At 35.0% G+C, this 23,575-nt stretch overlaps 1 protein-coding gene across 15 annotated transcripts in view; it reads left to right on the top strand.

The window, feature by feature from the left end:
* ROCK2 (Rho associated coiled-coil containing protein kinase 2) overlaps positions 1-23,575 on the top strand; it is a 141,499-nt gene that overhangs the window by 103,315 nt on the left and 14,609 nt on the right. For 12 of the 15 annotated variants that reach the window (XR_005372093.1, XR_005372099.1, XR_005372098.1 and 9 more), the window contains 17 exons: positions 690-769; positions 940-988; positions 1,579-1,714; positions 1,813-1,904; positions 2,197-2,443; positions 2,902-3,008; positions 5,570-5,729; positions 8,942-9,102; positions 9,672-9,856; positions 16,288-16,357; positions 17,056-17,159; positions 17,318-17,504; positions 20,109-20,202; positions 20,302-20,396; positions 21,178-21,357; positions 21,540-21,708; positions 22,058-22,234. Coding sequence is in view for 8 of the 15 variants with exons in the window: in XM_038560779.1 (XP_038416707.1) it covers positions 690-769; positions 940-988; positions 1,579-1,714; positions 1,813-1,904; positions 2,197-2,443; positions 2,902-3,008; positions 5,570-5,729; positions 8,942-9,102; positions 9,672-9,856; positions 16,288-16,357; positions 17,056-17,159; positions 17,318-17,504; positions 20,109-20,202; positions 20,302-20,396; positions 21,178-21,357; positions 21,540-21,708; positions 22,058-22,234 (2,293 nt within the window). In the remaining 7 variants the exon portion in view is untranslated. The remainder of the gene's footprint in view (positions 1-689; positions 770-939; positions 989-1,578; positions 1,715-1,812; positions 1,905-2,196; positions 2,444-2,901; positions 3,009-5,569; positions 5,730-8,941; positions 9,103-9,671; positions 9,857-16,287; positions 16,358-17,055; positions 17,160-17,317; positions 17,505-20,108; positions 20,203-20,301; positions 20,397-21,177; positions 21,358-21,539; positions 21,709-22,057; positions 22,235-23,575) is intronic. The other 3 variants (XM_038560783.1, XM_038560784.1, XM_038560778.1) reach the window with 2 other exon arrangements.

Here is a 23,575-nt window from a genome sequence, read left to right as displayed (position 1 = left end):
ACAAAAGGAACTCAAAAAGTTCTTTATAAAGGTAATAATGCTCCAAAGATGGATTATTTAATACTTTCTGATTTTAGTTTATTTAAAAATCAATATATCTGGCCTAGATGAAGGTGTAAAGAATGGCAAGGAAATGACTTCTAAACAGTTAGCTATCATTCTTCAAAGAGTTCTTGATTCTAACTTTTTATAGTACTGTTCCTGGCACTGTGTAGAAAGGTATAAAGAAGAGCTCAAATTCTTATTTTTAAGAGCACTAGTATATTTTTGAGCCAGTTCAAAGTATTGCAGATATTTATTTCAGATATAGACCTTTCATCTTATAAGAACACATAGTGACAGTATTTTTATATAAATAATCTGTGGAAGAACACTGGAAGATATCCTTTATTCATAATGAGTGAGAGACTTGGTGTTGTAGAAGAATTCTACCAAGTTTAGGGCTTCTCACTCATATATTTGTGTAGTGTAGACATGTACATGTTTGCATACATGTGTACTGTGATAGAGACCAAAGTTGGAGAATTTTTTTCCCCCTGTCAGTAAAAGTCACATTAAGAAGGTACAAATCTGTATGTACCATTATAGATGAGGTTATAGTCAGCTCAGAAAATAGCTTGTCATTGTTTTCTTTAAGCTTTTTATGTTTTAAATGTGACCAAACTTTATAGTTTCTTGTTTACTGACAGATTCAGAAAAAATTATATACATTAGAAGAACACCTCAGCACTGAGATACAAGCCAAAGAAGAACTAGAGCAAAAGTGCAAGTATGTTTTATAGATAATTAAATGTTGTATTTTAAAATTTGTCTAAGCATGTTACTAAAAATGAAGAGTTACAAAGTAATTATTTGGTTATTTTAAAATTTATAGTAAGTAAATGTTTTTATTATGAGTTAGAGATGATTTTACTTACTATTTCTTTTGAAATTCTTTAGATCTGTTAATACTCGACTTGAAAAAGTAGCAAAGGAATTAGAAGAAGAGGTAAAGTTGCTCTGTATTTTTATTAACATTTTTCACTAAAAGTTTTGATGCCTGACTTACCTACAGAGTTCTCTTAGAACCATAACTAATACATATCTTGATAATATAGTAAGACCTACCTTCTAGCATTGGTGAACAGAACTAAAACTACAGGGTAACTGTGATGCTATACTTCATTTTGTTGTTTTTACAAACTTGAGTTAATTTAGTATGTTCAGATATTTCAAGTAAAAAACATTTGCATTTGTATTAATTACTTGGCTTAACAACAGAAAGTGACCAGTTTCTTTTCTTAATTTTCTGTTGATAATATTTTAGATCCCTAGTGTATATCAAGTGAAGATGGTTCATTGGTGATGGAATATTTCAGAAAGCTTGACTTTGAGTAGTAAACAATGAGCACTGTGGTCTTGATAATTTAGGAGAGATGTGCTATTTGAAAATAATGGAAAATATTGTGAGTTTTAACGAAGTAGCAGTTAACAGCTTATTTTTAAAAGTGTCCTTATCTGCTTGAAATACTGAAATACTGTTTTCATTTGATTTTTATGCATACTTTCCTTTGGTAATAACTTTAAGCATTATTTCAGATTACTTTAAGGAAAAATGTGGAATCAGCATTAAGACAATTAGAAAGAGAAAAGGCACTTCTTCAGCACAAAAATGCAGAATATCAGCGGAAAGCTGATCACGAAGCAGACAAGAAGCGGAATTTGGAAAATGATGGTTTGTGGTGTAGAATATTAAATACTTGTCAAGAAAAAAATTGTGTATGTAAGTGTGTGTTGTGTTGAAGCTTGCCACTGAAATGCTTTTTGTCATAGTTAACAGTTTAAAGGATCAACTTGAAGATTTGAAAAAAAGAAATCAGAACTCTCAAATATCCACCGAGAAAGTGAATCAGCTCCAGAGACAAGTAGGTCAATCTCGGTTGTAGTAAGGATATCGAATATTCTTTATGATGACTTTTTTTTAAATTTTTATTATTATTTTCTTTTATGATGACTTCTTAATACTAGTTTTAGTTGGCAGTGTTATAAAAAAGCTTTCTTTGCCTCTAATTTTAAAGGGAAATCATTAGGAAAATAATTTTAGGTGTTTTTTGTTGTTGTTTTTTTTACTTTAGTTTATAATGGAGTACTAAATGGAAGTATTTTCATTACATATACCTGTGTTTGTTGTTTGATTGATTTTGAATGGAATAACAGCTGGATGAAACCAATGCTTTACTGAGAACAGAATCTGATACTGCGGCCCGGTTAAGAAAAACCCAGGCAGAAAGTTCAAAACAGATTCAGCAGCTGGAATCTAACAATAGAGATCTCCAAGATAAAAATTGCCTGCTAGAGACTGCCAAGTTAAAACTTGAAAAGGAATTTATGAATCTTCAGTCAGTTCTAGAATCTGAAAGGAGGGACCGAACCCACGGATCCGAGATAATTAATGACTTACAAGGTATTAACGTAGAGATTACACTTGGATTCATCTTGATAATTTGTATTTTGGAAATAACCTTGATATTTGGAAAGAACCTTGGATGATGGATAATGTGTTGGAATAGCATATTTCTGAATACACTACTCTGTTATGTGAAGATTGGATGTTGGAAATGCATTGCTACAACTTCTATGAATAGAAGGTTTACTTTAAAATAGTGTGAAATATTTAAAGTTGTCAAACCACTTCCTAAGCAATGTTTTGGGTTCCACTTGACTTCCCTATAATGCACTCTACCGACAATTATAAAACTGCTCATAAATAACAGCTCCAAACTATGAGGCAACTTCTGAAATTTTTTTTGTTTTGTTTTGTTTTTTGTTTTTTTTAACTTCTGAAATTTTTTACTCTTAATTTGATACACACAGGGACAAGCAATTCGTGGGTTTATTGTTTTTAAAATGTTGCATTTTTAGGTAGAATATCTGGCCTAGAAGAAGACTTAAAGAATGGAAAAATCTTATTAGCAAAAGCAGAGGTGGAGAAGAGACAACTGCAGGAGAGACTTACTGATTTGGAAAAGGTAAAACATGTTCAGCTTTATATTTTGTAAGAAAGTGATTATAGAATTTCAGATTGGAAAATTTAAAATAAGGGAAATCAGTATACTTTCAGTGGATGTTTCTCCCTAGGGATCCAAGGAAAACTCAAAATTTGACTTATAACATGTCTTAAAAATGATGTAAAAAAAAAATGATGTAAAGTTATCATGGCTTCTGGCATTTAGAAATTTTTTTTCAAAAATACTATAAGGACATCCCAGGTGGCTCAGCGGTTTAGCGTTGCCTTCAGTCCAGGGCCTGATCCTGGAGTCCTGGGATCAAGTCCCACGTTGGGCTCCCTTCATGGAGCCTGCTTCTCCCTCTGCCTGTGTCTCTGCATCTCTCTCTCTCTCTCTCTCTTTTTCTCTGTCTCTCATGAATAAATGAATAAAATCTTAAAAAAAAAATACTATAAGCCAGGCATTATTTCTAGACTCTGTGCAGCTAATATGGTATTTTTGTTCTCTTATTTATTCATTCGTTTAAGTATTTAATGTGTCATCTGTCAGGATGCACTCCTTGCTTGCCTTCAACAATTTCACAGTTGTGACACCTGGCTGGCTCAGATGGTACAACACCTGACTCTTGATCTCAAGATCATAAGTTCAAGTGGCACATTGGGTGTGGAGCCTACTTAAAAAATTAATTAAAAAAAAACACCCCACAATCTAATGAGTATCTTCTAAAGTAATAATAAGGTATACAGATAATTCAACGTGGTATGGTAAATAGAATGCTAGAAGAATGGACCGGGTATATTGGATGCACAGGATAAAGCCCCGGGCTGACAGGGCAAGATTGGTTGGTAGGGTAAAGGCACATTCTGATTTGGGGGAGACAACATGAGCATAGGTACAAAGGATGAAAAATAGAAAAGGCACAGTTGGTTTGTTTAATGCAAACTGCTCAATATTTCTGAAGTACAGGGCAAGGGTCAACAAATTTTAATCTTTTAAGGAAAAAACAGTAAATATTTCAGGCTTTGAGGGCCATATGGTCTCTGTTGCAGCTCAGCTCTGCTGAAGTCCATAAAGGAATGGGTGTGGCTTTATTCCAGTGAAATTTTACAAAAATAGACATCAGACCAGAATTGGCCTGAAGACTGCAATATGGTCCTAATGTTAAGTGTAAGGAATTCAGTAACCAGAATGAAGCTATAGAACTAGGCATGAATATATACTCTCTTAAACTTAGTTTTTCTAGGTGGGCTAGCCACTGAAGGACTTTAAGTTGATTCCTCTTACTAGAGGTGCATTTAAGATAGATCATTGTATACCATGTGGAGGATAAATTAGAAGAAAACAATATAAGAGGTAGGGAGACTAGTCAAAGGCTTTTTCAGTAATTCAGATAATGAAGACTTAACTAGTACAGTGGTTAAAAGGATGGAAAATATGGGTGAATCTGAGAAATATTTGAAGGAATTATATTTGGCAGCACTTAGCGATTGATTAGATGAGATATGTATGGTACTTAATTAAGGATGAGTTCTAGGTTCCTACTTTATGATAAGATATATAATGGTACCACTAATTAAGAAAGAATAAAGGAAAACAGCTCTTTTAGAAGAGACCATGACAAAAAAAAAAGAGACCATGACAAATCTATTTTAGTCCTCAGTTTGAGGCGCCTGTGAGTCAGCCAAATTAGGATGTTTACAAAGCAGTAAACTATGTTTGTTGAAGCTAGAAATATTTGAGAGTCATTGGTACAGGAGTAGCTGAAGCCCTGTGAGTGAAAGCCTATCTGGAAAGAGATTGTTTAGATCATTGGTTTTTCAGGGCAGAGTAGATTACTCTGTTGGTGGATTGAAAAAAGTCATTTTTAGGATTAAAGGTGTATTGAAAAATCAAAGGAAATTGTACATTTATGATAAAACTATAGAGAACAAAGAATCAGAAAATCTTTTTTGAGGATGTATAGAAAATTGACATCTATAATTAAAGATTCCTAACTTAAGTCTCCTACGTGGAATATAAGAGGGTAAATGGTAGAGGATCCTGAAAACTTATCTTTAGATACAGCAAAGGGGAATAGTAGATATGTTTTTAAAGTGAGGAATAATGATATAGAAAGGGGAGAAGCTTTGTGGCTGAAGAGCACAACTTTCAGAGAACACCAGCATTTAAAGAACAACTGAGAGAAAACTGCGTGACAGAAAAGATGAGAACAGGAAGTGGGGAGCCACATGAGTTCAATGTCAGGTATATCAAGGAAATAGTTTCAGGGGCGACAGTGAGTCTAAATGAGATAAGGACTGAAAAGTGTGTATTGAATCTGATGTTGAGAATATCATTGCTTTGTCTCTTGAGATCAACCGCTCTCAGGGCAGATCTCCAAACTGTAGAGTGGAGGGATGGGACATGGTACAACAGGAGATGGATTTCATGGAGCACTTTTATAAGAAGTTTGTTTGAGTGAAGAGGGGAGGAAAGGTATTGAATGTTCTTAGCCTGTAAAAAAAGAACTTTGTAAGTTTTTGAAAATGTGAGCCAGTCTTTTTTTTTTTTTGTTGATAGTTGCTATTTTAAATCTTTAATAGGAAAAGAACAACATGGAAATAGATATGACGTACCAACTAAAAGTTATACAGCAGAGCTTAGAACAAGAAGAAGCTGAGCATAAGGCCACAAAAGCACGGCTGGCAGATAAAAATAAGATTTATGAGTCCATTGAAGAAGCAAAATCAGAAGCCATGAAAGGTATGCTTTTTTCTAAGAGAGTTTTCCCAGAGCATTGTACTAAGAATTGATTCTGTAGTCCCTTCTTTGATTTTGAAAAATATTTTTTTATATCTTAATTGTCAAATACTGGGAACTAGAAAGAAAAAAACATTGGGGAAGCTTTATATACATATCATTTTTTTTTTATTTTATGGCAGTAAGCTTTTCTAAGATAGTAAGGTACAAACACAAAATTATACAACCAAATTTAAGGATCAGGGATAAATTAATATTTCAATTTTCAGTATCAGTAGTAACAGGCATACAGAACATGAGGTTCTATATATATCTTCAGATTTGGGGGATTTCCTCTTTTTATAATATTCAGTTTGACTTTCACCAGTTTGTATAATGAAATTGTTTCCAGTTTATGCAAGATAAATGTTTTAAAAATAGTCGCTGACCTAACTAGAGTATAAGTTCTTTGAATATTTTGAACTCTGGAATGATGAAAATATTAGCTTAAAGTCATCCACTACTAAGGAATACAGGATAAGATAACAGAGTTCACTTATCCACAAACCAGCATGTTTCTTGAAATTGTCTTAGGATAATTTGTTTTCCTAATTGACTGCTTATAATTATGTTGGATTTGAAATTCCAAAGGAAATTAATAAAATACTCTTGTAGAAGATTTATAGAACTCTTAAGCAGAAATTTTATTTCATACTGAAGATAACATTTATGAATAACTTAGCCCCCAAAATAGCTTTTCAATTATTGAATGTAATTAAAATTGGAGATCTTTTTGGTTAAAGTCCGTTTAGTCTAAGGCAATAATTGAGGATGTTAAGAGATTAAATGAATGCTTTATTTAAAAAAATCTAATTACAAGAGAGGAAGTTAGTGGGCCATGTTTCCCTGTCAGTTGCCTAGAAGATAGAATTGAATTTCTTTTGAGGTATAATTAGGTGCAATAAAATGCAGGCACTTTCCATGTTTTAATACACACGTGTAACCACCGCTCAAAACAAGTTGTAGAATCTGTGTTCTACACCTCATGTTCTATCACCTCAGTAAGTTTGCTTGTGCCCCTTTCTATTCTCTGCCCACATTAGGGTGATTATTTTCTAAATGAGTACATCTGTCCATAGGTTATTCTCTGAAATGACAAAATTGAACCAATTCAGCATAATAGTACCTACCATTTTTTCAAACTCCTTTTTACTACTGACATAAGATGTATGATAACTTTCTTATTTTACATGAGTACGTAAAACTTAAATGTTGTAACTGATACTCAAATCCAGATCTAAAAGCCTTTGGTCTTTCCACTGCATGTCAAGGCTTCCTTTTATTAAGAATATGGCTTACTAATGAATTCACTAGTTATGTGACTTTGTCTGTAGTTACCCTTTTTTGTGCATTCTTTCCTCTAAAGAGACATTTAGAGTATTAAGTTGTGAAAACCAAGTGCACTGACAGATGAAAAATGCTTAGAAATATTAGCTGATACGAGTAGAATATGAAGAATAGTTTCGTTTTTTTACACGCTTTTGAAGATAGTACATTAAAAACTGAAAATCCATAGGTTTAATTTTTCCTTATATAACTCTATAATAAATGACAATCAGATATAAAGCATTAGATATGAAAGGAATCCAATTGACTTTGAACAGATTTTTCTAATCCGTACATCAAAAGGTAATCCTTTAATGGTAATAACTGAGATTTTAATATGAAATCACTTGCTTAGACAAAACTTTGCCTGCTTTTCAAAGGCTTTTAAGGGGCACCTGAGTGGCTCAGTCAGTTAAGCATCTGCCTTAGGCTCAGGTCATGATCCTGGGGTCTTGGGATTGAACCATGTCGCTCCCTGCTCATCAGGGAGTCCGCTTTTCCACCTCCCTCTCCCTCTGCCCCTCCTTTCTACTTGTGTGCGCTCCCTCTCTAATAAATAAAATCTTTTTAAATAAATAAAAAGGCTTTTAAAAGCTTTTTCTGATCAATAAAACAAGTTATTAGAAATCACTTAGAAAATACAAGAAAGTATAAAGTAAGTAAAGGTTGACCCTTACTAATCAGGATGATATTTTGTATATTTTCTGAAATTTTTATACTGTTTTGCTTTTTTTTTTTTAAAGATTTTTATTTATTTATTCATGAGAGAGAGAGACAGACAGACAGAGGGAGAAGCAGGCTTCATGCAGGGAGCCCGACGTGGGACTCGATCCTGGGTCTCCAGGATCAGGCCCTGGGCTGAAGGCGTTGCTTAAACCGCTGAGCCACCTGGGCTGCCCTGTTTACTTTTTTTCTTTTAATGTAATGCTGTGAACATTTTCCTCAGATCATTAAACATTCTTCTTAAATAGTGAGCACTCACCAAATGCTTTTCATATGCCAGGCAGCATTTAAGTGCCACACAAATATTAACTCAGAACCTTCATAACATCCCTGTGAGGGAGGATGGGTGATTACTATTACCATTTTAGAGATGAGATTGAGCCTCAGAGAGGTTAATTAACTTGCCCAGGCAAATAGTTGGGACGTGTCAGAGTCAGGGTTTAACCTCAGGAAGTTTGTCCCTTTACCATTTCCCCAAAATATAATTGTCCTCCTCTGCATAGTAATATGGTAATATGGAAAGAGCTATAGACATCATAAAATCTATGTGGAATGTTTTAGGGTAAAAAGAGTGACACCAGGGCAGCCCCAGTGGCGCAGCGGTTTAGCACCGCCTGCAGCCAAGGGCGTGATCCTGGAGACCGGGGATCGAGTCCCACTTTCAGCTCCCTGCATGGTGCCTGTTTCTCCCTCTGCCTGTGTCTCTGCCTCTCTCTCTAGCTGTGTCTCTATGAATAAATAAATAAAATCTTTAAAAAAAAAAAAGAAGAAGAAGAGTAGTGACACCAAGAGGAACAGAGTATCAGGGAAATGAAATAAATCTTTATCAAAAAGATGTCTATTTTAGAACCATCAGTGATGGCAGAATTATTTCCGTTGGAATGAATGTAATATTGCAGTGCTGTATATTTTTCCACAATGCAGATGAAATAAATGCCTGATTTCCAAGCATGAAACTGTTGACATTTCAAACACATTAGCAAGGGTGATGAAAATATTAAACTGGAAATTTTAAAAATGTTTTTAAGCTAGTATCATTTACTATAATTTTTATAGCACTGTGCCATGTATTTCATATGCCTCTTTTGTTTGTGGATTCATGATTGTGTCCATTTTTGTGGCAATAGAAATGGAGAAGAAGCTCTCAGAGGAAAGGACGTTAAAACAGAAGGTGGAGAATCTATTGCTGGAAGCTGAGAAAAGATGCTCTTTATTTGACTGTGACCTCAAGCAGTCACAGCAGAAAATAAATGAACTCCTTAAACAGAAAGATGTGCTAAATGAGGATGTGAGTATAAAGTTTAATAATAAGTAATAATAGACCTGTGTACTGAATTCATAGTCAACGTAGGTTTATCTGTAATGATGGTTTCATAATTAAAAATTTTTTTCTTGGGATCCCTGGGTGGCGCAGTGGTTTAGCGCCTGCCTTTGGCCCAGGGCGTGATCCTGGAGACCCGGGATCAAATCCCACATCGGGCTCTCGGTGCATGGAGCCTGCTTCTCCCTCTGCCTATGTCTCTGCCTCTCTCTCTCTCTCTCTGTGACTATCATAAATAAATAAAAATTAAAAAAAATTTTTTTTCTTATAAAATAGCTTTCTATGATGTTTAATTTTACTGAATTTAGCTGATATGCCCAATGATGAATCACAATTAAAAATTTTTAAAGTTATTTTTTACCTTAAAGACTATATTTTATTTAAAAATGAGGACATCAGAAGTACAAAAAAATACTTTACCAAGCAATAAATTAACTGCCTAAGGGCAAAAGTCTGTTTTGCATGATCATATTTGCTACAATAAGAGCGATCAAATAATGACTTATATTTTACTAAGTAGACCATTTATTTTTTAGGTTAGAAACTTGACATTAAAAATAGAGCAGGAAACTCAGAAGCGCTGCCTTACACAAAATGACTTGAAGATGCAAACACAGCAAGTTAACACACTAAAAATGTCAGAAAAACAGTTAAAACAAGAGAATAATCATCTCATGGAAATGAAAATGAGCTTGGAAAAGCAGAATGCTGAACTTCGGAAGTAAGTAAATTGAGACAAAGTTTTATTAATATGTACAACTATCCATATGTAAATTACTTTAATTTTTATTTACCTGGGGATTTTCTTTTGATCATGTCATATTCTTGACCACATTTGCTCTATTTTTCTGTATAATTAATGTATGGAGTACCACTGTCCTCCTTCAAGAAGATTATATTTGGGATCCCTGGGTGGCCTGCCTTTGGCCCAGGGCGCGATCCTGGAGACCCGGGATCGAATCCCACATCGGGCTTCCGGTGCATGGAGCCTGCTTCTCCCTCTGCCTGTGTCTCTGCCTCTCTCTCTCTCTCTCTCTCTCTGTGTGACTATCATAAATAGATAAATAAATAAAAAATTAAAAAAAAAGAAGATTATATTTACTTCCCCAACGATTGTTTACTACTTCTACTTTACTACTTCTACATATAATGATACAATGTTGCTATTGGAGTAGAAGAAACTGACATTTTCACTTCAAGCTCTTAAGAGTCTTCACACTTTGTCCATGTGCTTTTTTCCTTCAGTTTCTGGGACTTGGAAATGTTTGATTATTAGCAAACACCATACAAATTTTTAAATCTTTTTTTTTTTTAATTTTTATTTATTTATGATAGTCACAGAGAGAGAGAGAGAGAGGCAGAGACATAGGCAGAGGGAGAAGCAGGCTCCATGCACCGGGAGCCCAATGTGGGATTCGATCCCGGGTCTCCAGGATCACGCCCTGGGCCAAAGGCAGGCGCCAAACCGCTGCGCCACCCAGGGATCCCTTAAATCATTTTTTTATGTTATACTTTAGTAGTCTGTTTTATTTGCTTAGAAAATAGAAAACATAGTTTAGAATCCTTTGAAGTGTACAATAAATATACTGTTAAAGTTTGTCCCATTCGGTCATTAGTAGTAGAATCACCTTTTCCCAGTCATGATCAAAGGTCATTTTGAATCCGTTATTTGGAAAGAGCATAGGCTTTGGATATAGATTGAGGTATGAATTCTAGTCCCATTCCTTACTAGCTGACCAACATTGGGCAAAATATTTAACCTATCTGAGCCTTTGATTTTTTTTTTTTTAAGATTTGTTTATTTTAGAGCAAGAAAACATGAGTTGGGAGGAGAGGATCAGAGGGAGAATATACTCAAGCAGATTCTACACTGAGTACAGAGCCCCAATGCATGGCTCAGTCCCACGAACCCAAGGTCATATCCTGAGCCGAAATCAGGAGTTGGATACTTAACTAACTGAGCTATCCAGGCACCCCCTCTTTGAGCCTTTTATCATAAGACCTACAAAAAGGGGTAGTAAGAGCTTCCTTGTTAGGCATTCTGGAAGGATAACAATGATTTATTTACAGCATCTAGTACATAATAAACAGTAAGGGCCATTACTAGTACAGCTGTTACTGTTAATACTACTGTACTACTACAACTGTTCCTCTCTTATCATCATTGCTAATTGCTTGCTTTTTACATACCTGTGACAGATCAGTAAACTTGATACTACTTAGGAAAGGATGGTCAAGCATTCCTGTATTGACACTATCTAGGAAAGGATGTTCAAAAAGATTTTGTTCTTTTTGCTGATCTGTTGCCTGGGTAAGCCTAGACTCTTAAACTTGATGAGATTTCAACTTTTGAAAATTAGAACTTGAAACTTGAATGATATTTTGATATCTTTATTTTATCTTTGTTTTGTTTTCCTATATATTAGCTTTATTATTCTCTTATTTTAGACCTAGCTTTTTCCATTTACCAGAAAACATCTTTCAAGAAGGACAGATCCTAGAGATATATTTTATAACTTCATATATTTGGAGAGCCTCTGATTTGACTTTTCTAGACCCCAATTTCAAAAAGTACCCTAAGTTCTGGGTTAGAATTCATTGGCCCAGTTCTGATCAAGAATATAAGCAAGCTGTGTATCCTTAAAACAACTTGACTGAATAGATATTCTCCGTAGTATCTCTGGTATCCATAGTATCTATTTCTGACCATAGTGGTTATATGAATGTAAGAGCAGATTAAACATCTAGATTCTTTCCTCTCTTGTTCTAATTATACTGTTTATACCAAATTTATAGTACTTAGTATATATGCCCCTTGTTTTCTTTGCAGGTACATATGGATCTGTTGTTTCTTAATCCCTAAGTTCCTAAACCTTTCTCCTGAAAGAACTCAAATTTGCTGTCTTAACCTAGTACATTATAAGTTCACTGAAAGGCAACCATCTTTTTTTTTTTTTTTGCAACCATCTTTTTTTATGTTTTGTTCTCTACAACCCCTGATTAATGTCTTCTACATAGTATATTCTCAAATGTTGCATGAATGAAAGCTTACCTGTAATGTATAAGGTACTCATAGTCACTGTGGGAGATTCAAAGATGAATCAGGTACATTGCCTACCTTTAAGAATCTTAGTAGCATTTTATCAGAAGTCACTCCTTAGGGAGAGGTAAGATGGGTACATAAGTAATTGGAATACCAGAATAAAGTAATATATACACGCCATGGGAATTTACATATGAAATACTATGTAGGCTTGCATTTGAAAATGGTTAACATATATATCTTTTCTTCTTTCCAAGATTCCAATAAAACTTTAGTAAAGGAGTTTTTTAAATGCATAAATCCATATCAAGAGTTACAGTGGGTTGGAAGAGAAGAAGTTTATTTCGTTAATGAGGTAGTAGCAAGTGGAAACCTCACTAATGACGTAGAGCAAAGGAAGCAACAGCCAGGAATATATGTGAAATAGGATATTAGTGGAGAAGAAAATGTTTCAGTATTCAAGTACCTTGAAGGGGTAGAGTAAGATGTGATGCTATAAATGGAATAATCTGCTGGTCCTACTCTTCCTACCAGCCCTTACAGAAATGTCTCAGGCTAGGCACTACCACTACTTGGGTTCCTACAAAGCAGTCCTTCAAAAAAGTTAGGTTTACCCTCTGTAGGTTATTAGAACTGCTAGTATGAGGATGACTGCTAGTCATACTCATACTGCTAGTATGAGTCAAGTTATTATTATTTTGCCTTTTAGGGGTCTCTCTGCTTAATATGCTGGCTTTTTAAGCTCTCATCTTAAAATGAAACTTATCAGTTAGAAAAACTCTTCCAGGGATCCCTGGGTGGCTCAGTGGTTTGGCGCCTGCCTTTGGCCCAGGGCGCGATCCTGGAGTTCCAGGATCGAGTCCCGCATCGGGCTCCTGGCATGGAGCCTGCTTGTGTCTCTGTGCCTCTCTCTCTCTCTCTCTCTCTCTCTCTCTCATAAATAAATAAATAAATAAATAAATAAATAAATAAGTAAGTAAGTAAGTAAGTAAGTAAGTAAATATTAAAAAAAAAAAAAAGAAAACCTCTTCCACATGCTTAGAGATTGTTATTTCTATCTCTTCATTTGTAAGTGAATAACCAAATATCACTAGGCATTTGGGGATTGCCTGAACAGTACTAAAGAAAAAGAGTATGATAAAGAAAAAGGAAACACACCCCCAGATGAAAAATATGTCAGGGAAGAAGAGAAATTAACAAATAAAAGGCATAATTTTTTTTAATAAATTAATTTTTTATTGGTGTTCAATTTACCAACATACAGAATAACACCCAGTGCTCATCCCGTCAAGTGTTCCCCTCAGTGCCCATCGTCACCCATTCACCCCCACCCCCCTGGCATAATTTTTTTAAAAAGCCTACTGGTAATAATTAGTATTGATCAAAACTTCTAAGAGATATTATTTGCATTAAACAAGAACCTGGAATAATGCAAAAAGGGCAGCCAGAATAGAAGAGTTGTCAAAGATTAAAAAATTCAAAGAAATTTCATCAAACGTAGAACAAGAGGAAATTACATGGAAGATATGAGGGAAATAGATAAGACACAAGAAACTGTCCCAGGAGTTTGACACCAGACGAAGTCTAGAGAAACTGAGGTGGAGGAAGTTATTAAAGAAATAATACAAAACTGTTTCCCATAGCTTATAGATAATTCTTTAGATTGAAGGACTCAGCAGAAAATAAATGAAAAAAGACTCACTTTTAGAAATGTTCTCATGAAATTTCAAAAATAAGAGGATGGGACTTTTCCAGTTCTCATCACCAACTGGGGAGGTTGTGGCTTATGGTTGATGGAGTAGGAAGTGAGGTGTGGTTCTGTGGCTAAAGCCAGTGATACAACTATATTACAGGGGTTTGGGGAGAGGTTAGGGATGTTAAAAGCTGATTTCCTACTCTGGCAGCAGAGAATTGATAAAAAATATTTTAAATTTATATCCAGAAATAAGCTGAGACATGGAGGTAACTGTCAAAAGAACAAAACGCAGAAATGGAACAAAGCAAAATCATCTAGGGGTATAGGATTAGGGTGTTAAGAGGTGTGGATAAGGAGACTGCTACCTTTCATTATAATTTTTTCTGTGCTATCTGTACTATTTAATTGTAACCATGTGCATATTATGTGGTTATTTTTTTTTAAGATTTTATTTATTTATTCCTGAGAGACACACAGAGAGAGAAAGAGAGAGAGAGAGGCAGAGACACAGGCAGAGAGAGAAGCAGGATCCATGCAGGGAGCCCGACGCGGGACTTGATCCCGGGTCTCCAGAATCAGGCCCTGGGCCGAAGGCAGCGCTAAACTGCTAAGCCACCCGGCTGCCCTGTGTGGTATTTTTTGAAAAATACTTTTTTTAAATACCTGATAAATGTTAGATTTTTAAAGTTGTATATAAATGAATGCTAGCAGTTTTTCAGGATCATGATATTAAAAGTATACTGGGTTTTGCTACAAATGGGCTTAGCTGATAATGATGAGATCATTTTAAAAATTGACCTTTTGGGGTGCCTGGGTGGCTCAGTGCTTGAGTATCTGCCTTTGGCTCAGGTTGTGACATGGGGATCCTGGGATCAAGTCCCGCATCAGGCTCCCTGTGTGGAGCCTGCTTTTCCCTCTGTCTATGTCTGCTTTTCTCTCTGTGTCTCTAATGAGTAAATAAAATCTTATAAATAAATAAATAAATAAATAAATAAATAAATAAATAAATAAATAAATAAATATTGACCTTTTATATATTATTAATTAGCTTTATTCACATTTTTGACTCAAAAATAAGAATCATTTTTAATAGTACATACTTAATAAAATACAGATATAACACAGATAAGTGATATTGAGTGCTAACTTTTTTTTTTTTTAATATTTTATCTATTTATTCATGAGAGACACACAGAGAGAGAGAGAGAGAGAGAGGCAGACACAGGCAGAGGGAGAAGCAGGCTCCATGCAGGGAGCCCGATGTGGGACTCAATCCTGAGACTCCAGGATCACATCCCGGGCCAAAGGCAGGCACTAAACCGCTGAGCCACCTGGGCTGCCCACTTATTATTTTTTTTTTTAGTTTTATTTTATATTATTTTTTAAGATTGTATTTATTTATTTGAGAGAGAGCACACAAAGGGAGAGGGAGAAGCAGATTCTCTTCTGACCAGGGAGCCTGATGCGGAACTCGATCCCAGGACCTGGGGTTCATGACCTGGGCCAAAGGCAGATAGATGCTTAACTGACTGAGCCCCCCAGGTGCTCCTAATTTTATTTCTTTATTGAAGATGAATATACATACAGGAAAAAAAATACACAAATATAGAGCTCAGTGAATTTTTACAAAATGTACAGATCTGTGCAGTTATCATCTACATATGAACATGAAAATAAGCACTCCTTCCACTCTTGTCATTTTTCACTCAGCCTAAGATAACTAATTCTGAGATGCTCTTAATTCTCCTACTTGGTTGGTAGAAATGGCTGATCCCGTCAAATGTTTGAGAGTATATAATTTAGTATCACCGCTTTAATCACTCTGATTTTAAGACCCCTTTATACCCTGAAACATTATCAAGAGCCCCCCCCAATTTTTGTTTATGTGAGTTATATCTAATGATATTTTTTGTGTTAGAAATTAAAATTTTAGGGATCCCTGGGTGGCGCAGCGGTTTGGCGCCTGCCTTTGGCCCAGGGCGCGATCCTGGAGACCTGGGATCGAATCCCACGTCGGGCTCCTGGTGCGTGGAGCCTGCTTCTCCCTCTGCCTGTGTCTCTGCCTCTCTCTCTTTCTCTCTGTGTGACTATCATAAATAAATAAAAATTTAAAAAAAAAAAAAAAAGAAATTAAAATTTTAAAACACACGAGCATACAAACACTAATTTCATTCATTAGCTGTTGGAATGATGACATAATTATATAACTTCAAGAAAAGTCCATACACACTAGTGAGAGAATGGGAATTCAAGACAAAACAACACAGTAATGGTTAGTTTTATGAAAATAATTTGACCTTTTGGGTGTTTTAAGGGCCTGGGGATGCCCAGTTGTGCCTTAGGCCACATTTCAAGAGTTGCTGGTTTATTATGCATGTAGCTTATTTGAACCTTTGCTGCAATGTCCCCACAGAGAACGTCAAGATGCAGATGGGCAAATGAAAGAACTTCAGGATCAGCTTGAAGCGGAGCAGTATTTCTCAGTAAGTTCCAGATATATTAATTTGAAAATTATTGTATTTGTAGAATGTAAATAGTTTTTTGCTGTAGAACTAGGGAAATAATTTTTGTCTTTAGAATAGATTCTTACAGCAAACACTAGACAGAGATTTGGATAAGATGTTTTGTACCACACAATTCATATAAAAAGAAATAACTGGGCAAATGACAATAGCTTAACAGAAATCTATCATCATTGTTAGAAAAATGGTCCTAAGCACATACCCTATGAAGGTGATTCAAAAAAGATTTTTTTTTTCATAGAGAAAGAAAATTGTCATTTTAATGTTTGTACTTTTTCAGATCGGTTTTAAAATATGAAGTAGTAGTGTCACCTGTGTTTCATTTAAGCCAACAAAATTTTCTTGTCTAAATTAGTAATATTTCTCTTTGCCTCTTTATTTACCTACCAATCTCTGTTTAATGAGAAACTTCAATCTGATATCCAGTTGAAAATCAAGCTTCTAAATTATTAGTGTAACTTTTACTAGTTAATAGGTTGATTACCAGAAAAGTTCATTCAACTATTAATTTGCTCAAGGGCCCAACATTACTCACTATTCAGGAACATATTTGTATGTGTCCAACTTGACTGTCTGGATAGACTGTGAATGTAGAAATAGAATCGATGATGATGACGATAGCGGCAATGATAAGTTTCTGTTCCTGTTTTGCTATTTAGACCCTCTATAAAACACAGGTGAGGGAACTTAAAGAAGAATGTGAAGAAAAAACCAAACTTTGTAAAGAATTACAGCAGAAGAAACAGGAATTACAGGAAGAAAGGTAAAGACAAGTTCCTTATCTCTTTTGTTCATTGTCATGTGCTTTTCTAGAATAGTGCCTGCTGTACTCCAAGTAAGAATTTGATGAAGTGCATTAGACAAAAACTTTGACTTTCTAGTGAAAATTGAATATTAAAATGATGTATCACTAAAATGTAGGGATTCCTTGGCTGCTCAACTGGAGATCACCTTGACCAAAGCAGATTCTGAGCAGCTGGCTCGTTCAATTGCTGAAGAGCAGTATTCTGATTTGGAAAAAGAGAAAATTATGAAGGAGCTTGAGATCAAAGAGATGATGGCTAGACACAAACAGGAACTCACTGAAAAAGATGCTACAATTGCATCTGTAAGTAAAATTTTTAGTTCTTTTTTGGTTTTAATTAAATTACTATATCATCAGTCTTCCTTAAAAGCACTAGGGAAGTACTACAGATAGAAATGAAAAATCTTATATGCTGGCTATAGAATTTTGAATCCACTGGACCATTAGCTTCTCAGAGTTTGGCAGAAAGAGGCTCAAAAAAGAACTGCTTCCGGTGGCTCTATCTGGTGGTAAATTCAGAGTGAAAGACCTAAATAAAGTGAAGGGGAAATACCAAACGCAGGATTAGTATGTCTTTTTTTTTTTTTTTTTTTTGGTTAAAGTTTAGTTGAAAAGAATCTTGAAATGACCATGAAGGTTACTCTTATGCAGGTTGAAAAAATTGTAATGAAAATTTCAAAAGAGAAGTAAATGCCAAGTAATTGAATTTGTCATTAAATTGCTATAGTGGTTAAAAAGTGTGGTATTAGAACAAGGATATTTAATCCCGTTCAGTGGAGATGAGTAGGGAGGCCAGAACCAGATTCATGCATGTACAGGAATGTGGTATATGATAGTAGTGGTAATAATAGACACACTGGTGGGAAAGGATTCAGGTGTAATAAATGGTTTGGGATGACTCTTCCTTTTTTTTTTTTTTTTAATAAAGATTTTATTTATTTATTCATGAGAGACAAGAGAGAGGCGGAGACCTAGGCAGAGGGAGAAGCCAACTCCCTGCAGGGAGCTCAATGCAAGACTCGATCCCAGAACCACACCCTGAGCAAAGGCAGATGCTCAACCACTGAGCCACCCAGGCGTCCCTGATGACTCTGTTCTTATGTAGAGAAGAAAAAAGATCCTTACCTTTTCCAACTAACAAAAATACATTTTAGCAATCTTAAAGAGCCAAATATGAAAAAGAAAAATTTTAATTAGAACGAAATCCAAAACTTACGATAACAGAAGACAACAAACACATTATAAGGAGAAGATATTTGTAATGTATTCATTAAACAAGGGACTAGTATCAGGAACACATGTGGCACTCCTTCAAGTTGTGCCTTAGGCCACATTGCCGTAGGCCAAGCTCACTAAGAAAAAGTTAAACAATCCAGAAAACTGGCCAAAAGAGAAAACCCTAAAAAAAAAAGCAGATGCTTAACGTAACTACTCTTTAAGAAGGGCTAGATAAAGTAACTTTGAAATACCATTTCATACTCATTACAATGGCAAAATTCAGTATCTGGCTAATTTCAAGTGTTCGAAGGATATATGGGAAATGACATTCTAATTCTCATACAACTATGAGGAGTGTAGATGCAGTATGGCATAGTACAGTAAGTAGTATGGCAATTTTTAATACTTATTATTTTAAGTATTTTAAATATCCCAAATATGACAGCTTAAATATTCACATAATCCAAAGAAAGTCTATGTTAAGATAAATATGCTGGAGAAATTAAGGCATAATTTTCATAGCAGCGTATATGTTTATAATAGCAAAAATTCAAATGTCTTATATACAGATGAATGAGTGGATCATTGGTAGAGGTAGAAGATGGAACTACTGTATCAGTTAAAATGAATTAATTAGATCTTTATATGTCAACAGTTTTTTTTAATTTATTTTTTTAAGATTTTATTTATTTATTCATGAGAGACACAGAGAGAGAGAGAGAGAGAGAGAGAGAGAGGCAGAGACACAGGCAGAGGGAGAAGCAGGCTCCATGCAGGGAGCCCGATGTGGGACTCGATTCCGGGACTCCAGGATCACGCCCTGGGCCAAAGGCAGGCGCTAAACTGCTGAGCCATCCAGGGATCCCCTGTCAACAGGTTAATTTTAATACAATGTCCAGTGAAAGCAAATACAGAAAGATACAATGTGATACTTATGGACAATTTAAAATCACATAAAACCACACTACATACTGTTTTATGTTTTTGCAACAAAAGTATATAATCACATACGGGAAGGATGAACACATAATTCTCAATACAAATTATTTTGGGTAAGAAGGAAGAGTAGGAGTAGGATTTGGAGAGAATAAACAAGGATGTCAGCTTTAGTAAAATTTTGTCTTAAAATGTTCTGAAAGAAATACTACCATTTTAAAATTTGTTCTGCATGATAAAATGCAGAGCTTTGTTAAAATGTTTGTTTGTTTTTAGTTTATTAAATATTTTTCTCATTAAAAATGCTGCTGAGGGGCACCTGGGTGGCTCAGTGGTTGAGTGTCTGCCTTTGGCTTAGGTCGTGATCCTCAGGCTTCTGGGATTGAGTCCTACATTGGGCTCCCTGCAGGGAGCCTGCCTCTCCCTTTGCCTGTGTCTCTGCCTCTCTCTCCTTCTGTGTGTCTCATGAGTAAATAAATAAAATCTTAAAAAAAAAAAATGTTGCTAAGGGTTTTTGAGAGAAGGGGCAGGTTTTGGCTTCCCGTGGTGCACACGAAATCCAAAATGATTAGCGAAATTCTCCTCAGGGGTGAAGTTCCATAAGGTTCCACAAAGCAACAAAGTATAGAAATAGATGTGCTTAGAAAAATAAGAGTTTTAGCAGCATTCTGGTCTCTTTTCCTTTTGAAAGATTGCTTTATAACATAGACCTTGTAAATTGGGATATGATTTTTTTCCACTTAAACTTTTTAGCTTGAAGAAACGAATAGAACACTAACTAGTGATGTTGCCAATCTTGCAAATGAGAAAGAAGAATTAAATAACAAATTGAAAGATGCACAAGAACGTATGTATTAACAAATAATAAGGTTTATTTTAAATATGCTTAATGTTTTGTCATTTGCTATAGTTATTAATATAATCTTGACATTTCCCTGTGTTTCAGAGCTGTCACGGCTGAAGGATGAGGAGATCAGTGCAGCTGCTATTAAAGCACAGTTTGAGAAGCAGCTGCTCACAGAGAGAACACTGAAAACTCAAGTAGGTGTGATAAACTCTAAAGAGGATTTTGAAATTTTTTTTTCATTTCCCTCTTTACATTCTACTTCCAGCATTGCAGACTGTAGCAGACATTGAGTATATTGGTATTTGTGAACTATCCTTGATTTTTGCCTAGTTGAGAGCAGCTAGATTTGGTTAACATTGTCTAGTTCAATGTTTACTCCAGGTTTCCTTAATTTTTCCATATGAAATCACGTTTCCTCTTAGTTTTTTATTGTCATCTGGTAAATTTTTCTGCTTTTAAGAAATACGGAGAGTGAACATTTGCTGACAGCCTGAAAAAGGGTTAGTCTGTAAAGGCACCTTTGATTATTGACCATCCTTCTGCCAACTCTATGGTAGTGTATACAGCATGAATCTTTGTGGGTCCAGATGCTCAGTTCTCTGGTTGGACATACTGTTTTTTACTAATCTGATGCCAATGCAAAATTCTCTTCCTCCAGGATAAAAGTGGATCTGCTTCAGAAAAGTCTCTCTTGGAACTAAAAACTCAAAAGTAATAGAAAGTGACATCAGATCCAACCTGTAAACATTTTAAATTACATTTCTCAGAAAACATGAGTGAAAGCTAATTAAGGTTGGAGAAGGATAAGGAGTAAGGAAGGAGTGTATAATTTAATACAGACAGTGTTTCTCTGTTGCTCTGTGTGTGTAGGGAAGGACATTATTAGTGGTCATATAACTTGCTCTTGATGAACTACCAAGAACCGTCAATATGCTTTATTTTATGTGACTACATGCTTATTTTTATGTTTTTAAGGCTGTGAATAAGTTGGCTGAGATCATGAATCGAAAAGAACCTGTCAAGCGTGGTAGTGACACTGATGTGCGGAGAAAAGAGAAAGAAAATCGGAAGCTACATATGGAGCTTAAATCTGAACGTGAAAAACTGACCCAGCAGATGATCAAGTACCAGAAAGAACTGAATGAAATGCAGGCTGTAAGAATACTTTTTGGACTCTAGATTGAAGATTTCCTTTTCAGAAGTAGAAGTATTTTTATGTTTGCACATATTTTATTGGTTTTAGAACATTTCTATTACTTCATAATTGTTATTGAATTAAACAAAAATTATGAGGTATATGGCATCCAAATAATTTAATGTAATTTAATCTCTTGTAGCAAATAGCTGAAGAGAGCCAGATTCGAATTGAACTGCAGATGACACTGGACAGTAAAGATAGTGACATTGAGCAGCTGCGGTCACAGCTCCAGGCTTTGCATATTGGTCTGGATAGTTCCAGTATAGGCAGTGGACCGGGGGACGCTGAGGCAGATGATGGGTTTCCAGGTACAGATTTATTTTCAGGTCTTATGTTATTTTTATTAAAAGCCTTTGTCTTAAATATAAAGCAGTTGATTATGTTACGCCCTGAGATTGACTGCTCCTGAGAAAAATATTTGTCATTTCTTTAAGAAAAAACATACTCCTCGGAGTGGGGATTCAAACGATTATTTAAACTTACATTATTTATTGATTTTTGACAAAAATTCTTGTTAAAAATTGCTAAAGAAAATTCCACATATTTAGTTACCTAATTAGCTCTTTATATGCTATAGGTAGCTCTTTTTTCAAATTTTTATTTTATTTTCTCTTAACTTCTTTTGCATTCTTACTTCCTTTTATGTTGGGTGTTTAGTTCATATCACTCAATCACGCACTATGGAATCCATGTCATTCACCTACCAGCGTTCCTCTACTTCTCTCAATATTGCCACTAAGCCTTCCAGTTCTCATATGCTTCTTGACTCTGATTCTGACTCAGAAGAAGAATCTTTGCCTTACTTACCTATTTCATCGGAACCTAATGGTACAGGTGATATCCTGAAAATCTTTCACCTTTGGGGTTTTCCCCATTACCTTTAATTTCAGTCTTTTTGCAAATTTTTTGTAACATTAACTAATATTCACTAACTCTAACAAATTGTTCAGACCTCAGTTAAAAGGAAAATGCTGCATGAACAAAAAAATTTTTAAAGGTATTAGCACCTGGCATTGCTGTTACATTTGATAGACATATTTTGTCAACACTGTCATTTAAGAGCATATGGTTTTACTGCCTGTATAATCCATCTTTAGCCAATAAGAAATTCTTTCTGAAGTTTCATATATTAAGAGTGACAGTACAAAAAAAAAGCATGTAGACTGTTTGAGAGGATGTGTGGGATGTATATAGGTTTTCACTAAGTGCTTAGCTAGTCAGCATTGTGTTAGGCTTTAAAAGAGAGTTCAAGACAGTTTGTCGCAGTCTTTGCCCTGAAAGGACTTAGAGTTTAAATGAGGAAACTAGATGGGAAACAAAATTACTGTTTAACTTACATGTCCATGTAAGTACGGATCACATCTAATGGAAATGCTACAGGAAATTAGTATATGACCAGTTGAATGTAAGGTAATTTAGTCTCTTACTAATTGAATACAAATTGAAATAGCTATAGTTATTTACATTGTTGTCACCTTTCTCGGGTATATAGCAGCATATAATAACCAATCACATCGAAGTTTTAGATTTTAGCAATAAAATTGAGTCTATTCATTTTGTTGGAGATCATCTAATTCAGTCCTTTAAGTTGGTGTAGGACCATGTCCAGCCAGTTACTTTATATAGGCTGTTTTTAATGACAGCATTTCTGTTCATACTCTAGAAGGTCGTTGATGAGAGAGGATAGGTTCTGGAGTCAGAGTTGCATCCCTGCGTGACCTTCCTGTGGCGTTGTGAGGATTAAAGAAATTGATGTAAAGCATCTAGCACAGTTCATAAGTGATTATTAGAATAACCTCCAGAAATACTTGTTGCACCTAATTATTTCATTGAATGATATTGATCGAATGCCATTGGAACAAATTCTGAGGATTCAGGCAGTTTCCTTTGTTGAACTAGAATTTTCTGATTTTGCTATTTTGGAATTTAGAAATATTTTTATTACATTGCTACTCATTAACCAAATTTGATCTGTAATTTACACAATTTTATTTCATTTTATTTTAGCCATTTAAAATTCATTTTCTCTGGACACATAAATCACTCACTTAAAATGTTTTCTTTTCAAAGATACATATGCACTATATCTATAATTAGGCCTCTGCCAAAAGGAAAAAGAGTTCTAATACAGGTGTACTAGTGAGAATAAGAGAACTACTTCTCTTTCTTGTACCT

The sequence above is a fragment of the Canis lupus genome, chromosome 17 (genome assembly GCF_011100685.1).
Source record: "Canis lupus familiaris isolate Mischka breed German Shepherd chromosome 17, alternate assembly UU_Cfam_GSD_1.0, whole genome shotgun sequence".
Taxonomy (NCBI): Eukaryota; Metazoa; Chordata; class Mammalia; order Carnivora; family Canidae; genus Canis; species Canis lupus.
The sequence above is the reverse complement of the archived record's forward strand: the minus strand, read 5'-3'. Positions and strand labels throughout refer to the sequence as shown.